General features: G+C 36.3%; 1 protein-coding gene across 2 annotated transcripts in view; it reads left to right on the top strand.

The window, feature by feature from the left end:
* The window catches only part of CEP135 (centrosomal protein 135), a 68,035-nt gene that overhangs the window by 16,033 nt on the left and 37,563 nt on the right, over positions 1–14,439 (top strand). For both annotated transcript variants that reach the window (XM_042936336.1, XM_042936337.1), the window contains exons 8-11: positions 1,316–1,531; positions 4,897–4,962; positions 7,022–7,160; positions 10,219–10,442. In XM_042936336.1, coding sequence (XP_042792270.1) covers positions 1,316–1,531; positions 4,897–4,962; positions 7,022–7,160; positions 10,219–10,442 — 645 coding nt within the window. The remainder of the gene's footprint in view (positions 1–1,315; positions 1,532–4,896; positions 4,963–7,021; positions 7,161–10,218; positions 10,443–14,439) is intronic.

Genomic DNA, 14,439 nt, shown 5'->3' with positions numbered 1-14,439 from the left:
ACCTGCTTGGGATTCTTTCTCTCTCCCTCTCTCTCTGCCCTTCCCCAGCTAGCACACTCTCTCGTTCTCTCAAAATAAATAAACATTAAAAAAAAATCAGAGGAGGAGAATAAACCGTAGACACAATGGGATCTTCAGTTTGCTTTTTAAAAATGTGCGTATGAACTTAGAGAAAACACTGGAAGAGAATACACTAAAATATACGAACAGCTTATCTTTGTGTGATGAGATATTCTTTTTTATTTTCTTTGTTTTTGAAGTTTTTGTATTTCTTTTATAATATCAAAAAGATTTGTAGAAAGAAATGCAAAAAATTAAACATGTAATTGATTCCCTTGCCATGTGTCTGACCTAGGAGTAAAAGAACAGGAGAGTTCCATAAAGCATGTTACATCACCTTTAGAAATTTAGACATGTCATTGCTGACTGGACCAGAACCAGAATAGTAAGTCATGAATATCAATAGTAGCCCTAGAGCAGTGCTGTCCAATACAAATATGATATGAGCCACATATGTAATTTAAAATTTTCTGGGAGCGCCTGGGTGGCTCAGTTGGTTTAAGCATCCAGCTTCAGCTCAGGTCATGATCTCATGGTCCATGGGTTCGAATCCTATGTCAGGCCCTGTGCTGACAGCTCAGAGCCTGGAGCCTGCTTTGGATTCTGGGTCTCCCTCTCTCTCTGCCCCTCCTCTGCTTGTATTCTGTCTGTGTCTCTCTCAAAAATAAACATTAAAAAAATTTTTTTTAATTTTCTAGTAACCAGATTAAAATAAAAAAGAAACAGATAAAATTAATTTTAATAATGTATTTACCTCAGAATATCCAAAATATAATTGCAGTGTGTAATTGTTGTAAAATGTTGATGTTGACATATTTTCCTTTTTTTCTTTTTTGTACCAAGTCTTTGAAATCTTGCGTATGTTTTACATTTATAGCACACCTCAGTTTGGACTAGCTCTACAGTATGCACATGTGGGTGCTGGTGGCTACTATATTGGACAGCACAGTCCAGAGTGATATTATCATTGTAGTGATATTCTTGTCATAATTGTAGAACTCTCTGTTGGGAAAAAGTTCACACAAATTTTTTACTTTTCCTTCCATGCTTAAAAGTTGAATGCCAATGGCTATATATTTTTGTTAAACCACACATTGTCAGTTTTGTGAATCAACAGTGTAAGATTGCAAATGTAAAATACCTCTGGTTTAATTTTCAGTATTTTAAAAAATAGAGTATTTTGAAGTATTTTGGAAGTTGAGTATTTAGGATAATTTTCCAATTCATATACCTGTTAATTACAAATTCAATTTAGGTTGACTTTCTTCAGCAAGCTAATAAAGACCTGGAGAAGCATATACAGGAGCTTATGGAAACCAAGGAAACCGTAACTACTGAAGTTGTTAATTTAAGTAACAAAAATGAAAAACTCTGCCAAGAATTAACCGAAATAGACCAGTTAGCACAGCAGTTGGAAAGACATAAAGAAGAAGTGCTTGAGACTGCTGATAAAGAACTTGGGGAAGCAAAGGTATGTCTAGGTTGTGGGAGCGTTTCTTAATTCTTCTAGAACATTGTGAGCTTAAGCCCTTTGATATCTGATTGGGTCTTTTGGTTTGGTTGTTTTGTAATTCAGGTTTTTCTGCTGTCTAAATTTGGGTGTGTTCCTGAAACACGCTTTTTCTCAGGCTAGCTCTCCAGACTTTGTCCTTTTTTCCTTCAAGATTTTCATCTCTGTTCTTTTATCTCTGTGTTGTGAGTGAGCTTTGGAAGTTTGTCCTCTATGTCATTTTGTGCTCATGAACCCTTTAAAAGTATTTTTTGAACAGTGTATATCCTTGCACATTTTAAGTTGGTAGTTAACATTTTTCATCTTTAAGTTTAAATAAATACGAAAGGGGGCAGCTGGCTGGTGCAGTGGAAGAGCATGCAGCTCTTCATCTCAGGGTTGTGAGTTCAAGCCCCACATTGGGTGTAGAGATTACTTAAAAATAAAATCTTTAAAAATAGTAATTAATAAACAGATTAAATAGATACAAAGGATGTAATTTCCAACCTACCGATCTCTTAAAACTGTTACATTGTTCTTTTAAATATAGCCAGTAGAATCTAAATGACCCTTTCTTCTTGAAATCTCCAGTTTTATCCTCTTTTAACATATTTATGCTTGAATATCTTTTCGTGATCACCCTATCAAACATCTCTGTAATAAAAAAATACATGAATTGAAATATTTTATTTTATTTATTGACATTTTTTATTTTTAAAAGTGTCCTTTGACTACAAGGTTCAAAGTGTTAACATTTTCCTCCGAATAGTGCTATCATTATAATTATCAGTAATCAATGGATCAGAGTGACAAATACAAACAAATGTTGATAAATACATACTAAATCAAAAAGTAAAATTTTATTGGAAATACATGTCTTAATAAGATATGTCTTATTAATACATATCTTAATAAATATGTATCTTTTATAAATTTCAGAGTATCTTTTTGCCTGATGCTTCAAAAGTTTTTCATATTTTGGGACAGTGTGATATTAGATGCATCCTTTTGCTTTAAAAAGTGGGAGAGAGGGTGTCTGGGTGGTTCAGTCACTTAAGTGTCCAACTGTTTGGTTTTGGCTCAGGTCATGATCTCACAGTTTGTGAGTTTGAGCCCTGCATTGGGCTCTGTGCTGGCAATGCGGAGCCTGCTTACGGTTCTCTCTCTCACTCTCTCGCTCTCTCTGCCCTTCCCACTTGTGCATATGCATGTAAGTTCTCTCTCAAAATAAATAAATAAAATTTTAAAAAATAGTGGGAGAAAAACAGTTGAGAGGAAAAGTGGGAGAGGAGAACTCATGAGATACCTAGACCACATGCAGGTTGTCAGGTAGATAATTCTTGAAAAGGATTGTATATCCAGATATGGATACACTAAAACTACATGTATACAGTAGTTTTACATAATACTTGGGAAGTCTTCATGTTACCTCAGGAATGGGTATATAACCTAGTTTGAGGACCAGTACTCTACATCACTGAGTCAATTTTATGCAGTGTCATATCCAGTAATTAGTAGATTAAAAGGAACATACTTCAACATAATGAAGGCCATATATGAAAAGCCCACAGTTCATGTCATACCCTGTGGTGAAGATTGGAAGCTTTTCCTCTAGGATCAGGAACAATGCAAGGATGCCTATTCTCACCAGTTCTGTTCAACATAGTACTAGCCAAAGCAGTTAGGTAAGAGAAAGAAAAGGCATCCAAATTGGAAAGAAAGAAATAAAATTATGTTTCTGTGTGACATGATCTTATATGTAGAAAATCCTAAAGATTTCACAAAAACTTGAACTAATAAATTCAACAAAGTTGCAGGATACAAAATGCACAAAAATCAGGTGTGTTTTGATATGCCAATAATTAAAATCCAAAAAGAAATTAATAAAATAATCTCATTTGCAATATCATCAGAAAGAATAAAATACTTAGGAATAAACTTACCTGAGAAGGTAAAAAACATTGCTGAAAAGAATCAAAGAAGACAGAAATAAATGGAAAGACATCCTATGTTCATGGATTGGAGGACTTAGTACCCAAAGCAATCTACAGATTCAGTACGATCCCTATCCAAATCCCAATGCCAAATCCCAATGGCATTTTTTTTTTATGGAAACAGAAAAAGATTATAAAATTATAAAATCTCAAGGGACCCAGAATTTCCAAAAGAGTCTTGAAAATGAAGAATATAGGGGCTCCTGTCTGGCCCAGTTAGAAGAGCCCATGACTCTTGATCTCCAGATCATGAGTTTGAGCCCCACATTGGGTGTAGAAATTACTAAAAAAAAATAAACTTAGAAAATGAAGAATATAGTGCAGTTTTAATTTTGTTTTTGTGATTCATGTTTCATTGCAACAGTCCTATATCTCATTCCTCTCTTTCTACCTCCTTTTGCATCTTCTATGCTCATGCACACAACATACTGAATATAGCTTCTCAGGTCCCATTGGCATTGGTCAAGAATGATAGCTTGGCTCACAAAAGATTCCTTTTGGGTCAAAATATTTTAACATTGGCATTCAGTGCTCTCGCTCTCGTTGGTAGTTGCAGGTGGAAAGATAGGAAAATTAGGAAATGGTGGTGCCATAACATAACCCAAAACTTACGGTTCAAGGAAGACCCTACAAGCATGTAGGCAAAATATTTTTTAAGTGGTCGTCTTGTTTTAGATGTTACAAATAGCTCCCTGTAAGCATTCAGGATACCAAGAAATTAAAGAGAAGCCTGAATGTTGTCTCCTCTTCACTGAAATTGAGGCTTAAAACGGCTAGAGCCTCGGGGCGCCTGGGTGGCTCAGTCAGTTAAACGTCCGACTTTGTCTCAGGTCATGATCTCAGTTTGGTTCATGGGTTCGAGTCCTGCATCGGGCTCTGTGCTGACAGCTCAGAGTCTGGAGCCTGCTTCGGATTCTCTGTCTCCCTCTCTCTCTGCCCCTCCCCTGCTCACCCTCTCTCTGTCTCTCAAAAATAAATAAACGTTAAAAAAAATGGAAAAAAAAGTAAAACAGCTAAAGCCTCTGGGCACATGGAGTGGTTCAGTCGGTTAAGCCTCTGACTCTTGATTTTGGCTCAAGTGATGATCTCATGATTAGTGAGATAAAAGCCCTGTGTCAGACGCTGTGCTGTGCTGACAGCGTGGAGTCAGCTTGGAATTCTCTCTCTCTCTCTCTCTCTCTCTCTCTCTCTCTCTCTCTCTCAATAAACTTTAAAACAAAACAACAACAAACAGCTAAATCTCCCTGGTGAGAAGGATGACTACTTGAAAAATGACGGTCTTATTTGCAGTGTGACTTAGTGATAAGTATTCTTGACTTTCAGGTCTGTACTTAGTAAGTTTTTTATTCCTAGAAAGAGATTAAAAGAAAGCTTTCTGAAATGCGGGATCTTGAAGAAACAATGGCAAAACTTCAACTGGTAAGTAGTTATGTTGAATTGCCAGAATTTTTGGTAATAAAATTTGTGTGCTTTATATTGCATATATTTTTTAATTGAGATATAATTTACACATTATATTCACTCTAGTAACAACATTTTCATCACTCCAAAAGGAAATGTCATACCCATTAGCAGTCACTCCCATTTTCCTCTGTTCAGCCTCTGGTAACTACGAATCTACCTCTATTTCTATAGATTTGCCTATTCTGGACAGTTTATATAAATGGAATCATACAATATATGGCCATTTGTGTTTGGCTTCCTTCAGTTAGCACAGTGTTTTCAAGGTTCATGCTTGTAGCAAGTACTTCCTTTTTATGACTAAGTCATATTCTTTTGAATGGATATATTTAATTTTGTTTATATTTTTGTAATTCTTTAACTTCATATATAGTAGATTGCAAGTTAAATTCAAATTTGGAAAACCTGTTAGGAGTACTCTTTTAACTACTTCAGGACTTGTCAGTTTAGTAATATTAAGACTAGAAATTGGTAATTACTTTAAACATTGTTGACTTTAATTAAAGTACTCAGTCTTGGGGTGCCTGGCTGGCTCAGTCAGTGGAGCATGCGACTCTTGATTGTGGGGCTATGAGTTTGAGCCCTGGTTTGGGTGCAGAGATCACCAAAAAATAAAATTTTAAACAAAAACACTCAGTCCTCTTTTAAAAATCTTTGTTTAGTATTATAAACCATTTTCCTAGATATTATTTGTTCTGATAGTCTTCAAATGAGAAAAGTAGTAATCATCCCAGCATAAACCCAGAAATAGCATAAAGTTCTGTAGTCCAGAACTGACAGAATGTCTTGCTTACAGGTGGAAAGTCCCGGGTGGTCACCCAAAAGATGATTGGGGATTTTTTTAAATAGCCATTAAATGGGATGAGTTTCTGCTAAGATTAGAAACTGAGACTAATCCAAGTTTTTTCATTCTATATATGTATATATACACACATATACATATGTATATACATACACACACACACACATACACACACACACACACACACGTATATATACATACAGACACATATTTCTCATATATACAGTGTAGCAGCAATGTTCTGGTGGCATAAAGCAAATTAGAAAATGAAACTCCCCTCCCACCCCACCCCCCATGGAGCCATTGTGATATGCTGGCACATTGTAGGTGCTTGAATACTTGTTGATTTTTATGTGCTCACTGTGAATCGCAGTGGCTTCCTTTTTATTCAACTACAGGTATTTAAGTCAATACTGAATAATTGAATTAACTAAACCTGCTAGATGTTGCCTACTCTTGAATCTCAAAGATACTGTGAAATTCTGCCATGAAGTCAATAAACAGAAAGTGGATGTTTTGGTGATTTTTTACTAACAGTGTCATGCAGAGATTTTTGCTTTTGTTCACTACTGTTGTATATACACTATAAACAGTCAAATGTGATTCATAATGCTTGTCTGAGAATTCTGACCAAGTTTCAGTAGTATTGGCTGACAGTAAGATGCTGTAGTTATTTTCTGACCTTTTTTATTTTTTCCATTAGTGCTATATTATATATTTTTAAGGTAAATACTAATGAAATTAATAGCTAACATTTATTAAGCATTTTCCATGTGCTAGACACTGTGCAGAGTGCTTCATAGCCTTAGTTCCACTCTCACAAGTGAATCTTTGGTGTCCAAGTACTGATCTTATCCCCACTGTGCAGATGAGGCAAAGAGAATGACCAGCATAATTACTGAGACATATGATAGAGCACTGTGTCTTTGTTCGGCCTTCCTTTAAAAATAAAGTTCTAGGACAGTATGCTGAGCAAATGAAAACAAAATTTAATAACTTTCAGAAAGGAGCACTATTGATATTTGGGTTTTATGATCCTTTTAGCTACAATTGACAATTAACTCTAGTTGAAACCGTATACTTGACTAACTGAAAATGTGTGTCTGTGTGTATGTCAATTACTCTTAATTTAAGGTACTACTAAATATTTATTTTAAGTGCTATGATATTTTATAAGGATATTAGAAATCTTAATTATAGTATTAAATTTTGCAGGAATTAAACTTATGCCATAAAGAAAAGGAGAGACTGAGTGATGAACTCCTTATAAAATCAGACCTGGAAACTGTTGTTCATCAGCTTGAACAAGAAAAGCAAAGACTTAACAAAAAAATGGAAAGTTTTGCAGTTAAAGGTAAAATATAAAATGTTAATAACTTAAAAAGTGATTGTGATTTCCTCCTGAGGCATTATTTTTTCTTAGTAGATTATCTTTCTTTCATTCATTCAATGAATATTTGTGGAGTGCTTGTTATATACCAGAAACCATACTAAGTGCTGTAAATACAGTGAAAAATCTCTGTCCCTCAACAACCTTACAGGATTCTTTTATATTTTTGACTAGTTGGCACAAGGAACCCTGCTTGAATATTTTCCAGTAGAAGTATGTCCTTCTTTGAGGCAGATTATAGAATTAATTAAGACTAAGAGGAAAACTTCTGAAATAGAGAAAAATTGAAGGGCAGAATCTTTATAAGGAAATATACTTGTATCACTTGAAAGAACACATTCATTCTCTTTCTCTCTCTCTCTCTCTCTCTCAGTAGGGTAACAGCACTAAATGAGTTGGTTTAGGAAACACCTAAGAATTCATCCACTCACCCATTCATTCAAAATGTTTATGAGCTTGTTGTATGCCAGGCTGTTTCAGGTACTGGGTATATGATCGTAGTGAACAAAATATACAAGGTTCCTGCTCTTGTGGAGCCTTTGTTAGTAGCACATAAATGAAAAAGCCAGTTTGAGATGATAAGGGGTAATAAAATAGGGGGAGATATGCTAGAAATTGACTGGCCCAAGGTCTCAGAGACAAGACACCAGCCAGATAAAAATTTGGGGCAGAGTTTCCCAGGCAGAAGGAATGGCAAGAGCAGAAGCCTGGTGCCCTCAAACTCCATGTGTCTTGGAAAGTAAAAGAAAGCCAGTGTGCTATATTAAGAAGAGGCTATATCCTAGGCTCTTTAGCATCCAAGTGGATAATCTATTTGACCCCTTCTCTCCTTACTGTCTGTAAGCCTTGAGCACATTACTTAACCTCTCTATGCCTTAGTTTCCCTGTCTATGGTGTTAATGATGGCACCTACCCAAAAGATTGTTGTGAGGGTTAAATGGGTTAATACATTAAAGTGCTTAGATCTATATACAGAAGTTTGCAGTTTACTTCCTTTCATAGCTAGCCATGACCTGTCATTTCAGTGTGATCTTTCGAATACATGAAACCCCCTATTTCTCTGTTGTGAATGCACCCCCCTGCCAAAAATCCAGGCACAAGTCAACCAAAATATTTACCCTCTACACATTTACACATGAACAGTTAACCACTGCATGTGTATGCACCAGACGCATCAATAGCACTGTAAATTAGATGGTCCTGAATCTCAGCTGCGCACTCAATGATGTATGGAAATCTTACTCTATATTTCTTACCACTTGATTTCCTACTTTCTGCAGAGAACATTTCAAATGTTTTCCATTCTCAATAAGGCTGTGACTCTCATTCCACTTCCCATTTTGAGTAGGCAATCTTCAGGTTCCCTAAGAGAATGGAAGCCATCAGGGAAGCCTTCTGTCAGTTTTCTGTCCCCAGATCTTAAACTGTCTGTCATTATCTTCCCTCATGTTACTGTGGAAGTATGTCCCTCTTAGGAAAGGCCACTGCCTCCATCTGTTCTCTGGATCTCTAATTTTAAAACTTTGCATATTAATAGTCTCTTTTCCATAATTTTAGTCTGTTCTGTTTTTGTCCATTGGCATTTAAACATGCTCACCCTGATATGTCTCCTGAGGCAAGGGAAGCAAAAGAAAAAATAAACTATTGGGATTACATCAAAATAAAAAGCTTCTGCATAGCAGAGGAAACAGTCAACAAAACTAAAAGGCAACCTGTGGAATAGAAGATATTTGCAAATGACATATCTGATAGAGTTAGTATTCAAAATATGTTAAGAATTGACAAAACTCAACACCCAAAAAACAAATAATCCAGTTAAGTGGGTAGAAGACAGGAATAGACATTTTTTCCAAAGAAGACATACAGATGGCAGACAGACACATGAAAAGATGCTCATCAGGAGTGCCTGGGTGGCTCAGTCAGTTAAGTGTCTGACTTTGGCTCAGGACATGATCTCATGGTTCATGGGTTTGAGCTCCACATCAGGCTCTGCACTGACATTGTGGAGCCTGCTTGGGATTCTCTCTCTCTTATCTCTGTCCCTCCCCCATGTGCATGCACTCTTCTCTCTGTCTCTTTCTCTCAAACTTTTAAAAAAAGAAAAAACATGCTCATCATCACTTACCATTAAGAAAATGCAAATCAAAACTACAATGAGATATCATCTCACACCTGTCAGAACAGCTAAAATCAACAACACAAGAAACAGTGGGGGCTGGCGAGGATGTGGAGAAAGGGTAATCTTCTTGCACTGTTGGTGGGAATGCAAACTGGTATAGCCACTGGAAAATAGTATGGAGTTTCCTCAACAGTTAAAAATAGAACTACCTTATAATCCAGCAATCACACTACTAAGTATTTACCCAGAGAATACAAAAATACTCAAAGGGATACATGCACCCCAATGTTTATAGCAGCATTACTATAATAACCAAATTATGGACAGAACCCAAATGTCCATCGACTGGTGAATGGATGAAGACGAGGTGGTATATCTATACAATGGAATATTAGCCATAAAAAAGAATGAAATCTTGCTGTTTACAACAGTGTGGGTGGAGCTAGAGAGTATTATGCTAAGTGAAATAAGTCAGAAAAACAAATACCATATGATTTCATTCATATGTGGAATTTAAGAAATAAATGAGCAAAGGGAAAAAGGCAAACCAAGAAACAGACTCTTGGGGCGCCTGAGTGGCTCAGTCAGAAGAGCATGCAACTCTTGATCTTGAGGTTGTGAGTTCATTTGCCATGTTGGGTGTAGAGATTACTTAAAAGTAAAATCTTCAAAAAAAGAAAAAAGAAACAAACTGATGGTTACCAGAGAGGAGGTGGGTTGGAGAATGGGTGAAATAGGTGATGACGATTAAGGAGTGCACTTGTCATGATGAGCACCAGGTGATATACAAAGATTAATGATTTTTAGTAGCTTGTATTCTAAAACTTATTCAAATAATTTATTTGGCTAATTGTACAATTTATATCCAACACTGTTTTAATATTTAACTACTTGAACTTACAGAAAGAGAACTTACTCTGGAAGTTGAAAGGATGAGGCTAGAACACGGAATAAAACGTCGAGACAAGTCACCCTCTCGTTTAGATACGTTTCTGAAAGGTATAGAAGAAGAACGAGATTTTTATAAGAAAGAGCTGGAAAGACTCCAACATATAATACAGCGAAGATCTTGTTCTACAAATTATTCTACACGTGAAAAAATTCCAATATTTAAAACACTAGAAAAGGTAATACCTCTTTTTAAAGATGATTAATAGGCAAGACTGAATTTTTATGAGCCAGCTTTTCTGGTGTTATTATTGTATTAAATATAACTTTATTCACACTTGCTTTTTAAAAGTTTTTCTTAATTTTGATTCTTATTTTCTTACATGACCTATATCCTGTAGGGACACTGCATTTATTAGGAAAACTACTTAAGAACAAAGTATAATGTACTGAGTTTTGGAAATTAAGGAAAGATTGAATAGTTCATTAAGGGTGTAGGGTAAGTGCATGGACATCTGGGCTTCCAGAAACTGGAACCAGTAATTCATGCTACTGGACATTTCCTTTCTTTCTATCCTTTACTCTTGTTATCAGCTGCATTTTCTTTCTCAAAGCAAAGTGGCTTTGTCCACATGGCAGACAACATGGCTTCATACTATTCCCATCCTTGGACCAGTCAGGAAGGTGGGTCACGTTGTACACGCCAGACATCTTCCATGTTAACCATGTAGCAGGAGAAGGTAGAGGGTGGGAATAAGTGTGGGGCAGATCATCCCATTTGTCTACTGCAACCACATTTACAAGTTGCTAGTCTAAAACTCGGTAAAGTTAACCATGTTTCATGAGAGGTTAAAATTGTGTATCTCTCTTTTAGGTCTCAGTTATTTTCAGTGTTTCATGAGTATAATTTGAATTCTTCATTGTTTGTTTGTTTGTTTTTGTTTTTGTTTTTTTAAGCTTTAGAGCTATAGGAGTCCTGGAGGCTTATGATTCTAACATTATTTACACACTAGATAAAATTAGGGGAAGTTGGGATTAAAGTTAAAATTCAAAACATTTCATTTCAAATGTTTAAAAATATCAAGTCACTGTGACATATACATGAAGATAATAGGTTAAAAAAATTCAGACTTGGCTGAATTTACTTGTTTCATCATCTCTTTCTTGAAGATCCTGTGTCTGTTGTTAAATGGTTTTGGGTTGTTTTATGATTAGACTCTGTTTTTTAACCTTATTGGCTAATGGCTGAATTTGATTTACTGGTGTCAGTAGAAACACTATTCTATGTTATCTGGTACAAGTAGAGGGAACTGGTGGGAAAACACTGTGTAAGTTAATTTATGTGTTTACTGAGTTGCTTTTTAAGCCCCATATATACTTAGGACTCAGAAAAAATAAATCACTGAATTGATCACCTTCATTATGTAGGAGAATCTTCCTGCAAAGTGGTTGATTAGTTTAATCAAGCATTTATTAAATAAAACTGGGTAGGAAAATATCTGAAGGCTTTTAACATAATTATTTGATTTAATTAACTCCTTGATAGGGATTCACAATTGAAAACAAGAGATACTGGTTTAGGAGAGACTTTTATCCCCTTCAACTGATTTTCTTAAAATATTCTAGTGTTAACTGACTCAGATAAAGAATTCATTTTCTAAAGTAGAGTATTCAGAGCATTTTGGAATTCTAATAATAAGTTGCAAGAATGGTAGGGAATTGTGGGTGTGTATGTGAGTAAAATGGGAGGAGGATAAAACAGTTGTGATGCACAGTTCTGTGCATCTGCACCTCAACTTGGGTATTTTCAACATGTTTAGAAACTACATGGCAAACAACAAAGACCTCACTAAAGCTGGATTTGGTACAAGCTTTGAGTTTTCAACTCCTGCTTTATGGCTCACTGTTAGGCACAGTTTCTTGGGATTGCAGTAACTTGGGAAAAAATTGCTATTTTTAATATCAGTGATCTTTGTCAAAAATACACCTGTTAATTCCCTGCTGTCTGCAGGGTGGGCACTGCCTCCTCTCACCTTGTACTCACTATGATTCCAATTGTGAGTTTTGAGTATATTGGTAGTGGAAAGGGCTTTAGAGTTGGAGGCCTGATAGAAGTTACAACTCTACAGACTGTCTTTATGACCTTGGATAAGTTCCCTCACTTCATGGAACCCCTGTTTCCTCATTTACAAAGTGGGGAAGTACATCAGGTCTAGATACAAAGTTCGGTTCAGTTGAGCAGACACATACTGAGTGCCAGCTATGAATTAAACACTGGACATGAGATAAAGAAGACATAGTTCCTATGCTCGTAGCATTTAGTATTTTGCATGTGTGTGTATGAGCTTGTGTATATGTGTGTTAGGAATGATGGAGTGGTATAAGGGCGTTATTAACAATTATTTATGAACACAAATATAAATACCTGCATATTTATGTCCATACAGGATATATTTAGAAAAGAGCTAGAGTTCCTGCTTAAGAAGGCCAGTCAAATGAGTGGATAAAGATGTATACACACACGCACAAACACACATACACACACACAGAGGAATATTACTTGGCCATCAAAAAGAATGAAATCTTGCCATTTGCAACAACATGGATGGAGCTAGAGTGTATTATGCTAAGTGAAATAAGTCAGAGAAAGACAAATACCATATGATTTCACTCATATGTGGAATTTAGGGAATAAAACAGATGAATATATGGGAAGGGGAAAAAAGGAGAGGGAAGCAAACCATAAAAGACTCTTAACAATAGAGAACAAAGTGAGGGTTGATGGAAGGAAGTGGATGGGAGATGGGCTAAATGGGTGATGGGTATTAAGGAGGGCACTTGTGATGTGCACGGGGTGTCACATGTAAGTGATGAATCACTGAATTCTACTCCTGAAACCTGTATTACACTATATGTTAACTAACTAGAATTTAAATAAAAAATTTGTGGGAGGGGGAGAAGGCCAGTCACTAATGTTAGAGAATTTATACATTTTACCTGGTACCATGGTAGGCACTGAAGTTATGGTGAGTAAAACCAGATACCTACTATGTCCTTCACAGAGCTTATATTTTAATGGTAAAGATGTACTTTAAACACATATTAATAACTTTATAAACTCATTTATAGTGTTAGTGAAGAAAAGATACAAGAAGGTTTCATAATGGTCTGAGAATACATACAGGGAGATCTAAATTAGATTGGAGGGGCACTTGGATGGCCTAGTCAGTTGAGACTCTGACTGACTCTTCATTTCAGGTCAGGTCATGATCCCAGGGTTGTGGGATTAAGCCCCATGTTGGCCTCCATGCTGAGCGTAGAGCCTGCTTAAGATTCTCTCTCTTTCTCCCTCTGCACCTCTCCCCTGCTCATACTGTCTCTCTCTCTAAAATAAAAATAATAATAATATAAATAAATAAAAAATTTTAGATTGGAGAATCAGAAGATTCCTTAGAGAAAGTCACCTTTAAGCTGAGACCAAGACAGTAATAAAAATCTTTTTTTTTTTTAATGTCCCAACTTTCTTTATAACCAGACCCCCAGCTCCTACCCCACCCCAGATCTTCACCTGAGCTTTGGGGGAGAAGCTGGATGAGCAGCAACACTTTTGCCAAGCCCAGAGCTCAGAGAGATATGCAGAGTGAGCCCCTCACTTCTGGGCTTTTGCCCTAGCGTGCTGAATTTTGTTGGCCATGGCCCCATCTGTGGCTCTAGTGCAGTGGGACAATACAAGGCTCAGCTCTGCTTCGTTCTAGTGCTCAATGACCACATCTGCAGAACTGTCAATCTTTATTCAGAGTTCTCCTTTTTTAAAACCTATGTAAACTACCTCCTTTCTGTAAGATATTTTTATGTAGATATGGTTAGGTTACAGAGTTTCTCTTATACTTATCTAAGCCTTAATTAAGCCCTCAAACCCTAATCTGCTTTTGTCCTGTAAAATGTCTTGTCTTTTAAAGTGTCCAGATAGTTAATCTCATCCATTATCCCTTGATTTTGCTTGTTTCACCAAAAGGATAACTTATTTCCAAGTGGCAGGTTAGGGGTACTTACAGATACCAAGTCTACATTGGACATGGTTATGTGCACGGTAGATAGTGAGTGACATAGAATGCTTTCCAGTGTACCTGATTATCAGATTATCCCTACCTGGGGCTTCTGCAATTAGTACCTAAATGCTAAAATATCTTAGATCCCAGGTCGACACTTATCACCTTTATTTTCCACAATAGTGAA

The sequence above is a fragment of the Panthera leo genome, chromosome B1 (assembly GCF_018350215.1).
Source record: "Panthera leo isolate Ple1 chromosome B1, P.leo_Ple1_pat1.1, whole genome shotgun sequence".
Lineage (NCBI taxonomy): Eukaryota > Metazoa > Chordata > Mammalia > Carnivora > Felidae > Panthera > Panthera leo.
The sequence above is the reverse complement of the archived record's forward strand: the minus strand, read 5'-3'. Positions and strand labels throughout refer to the sequence as shown.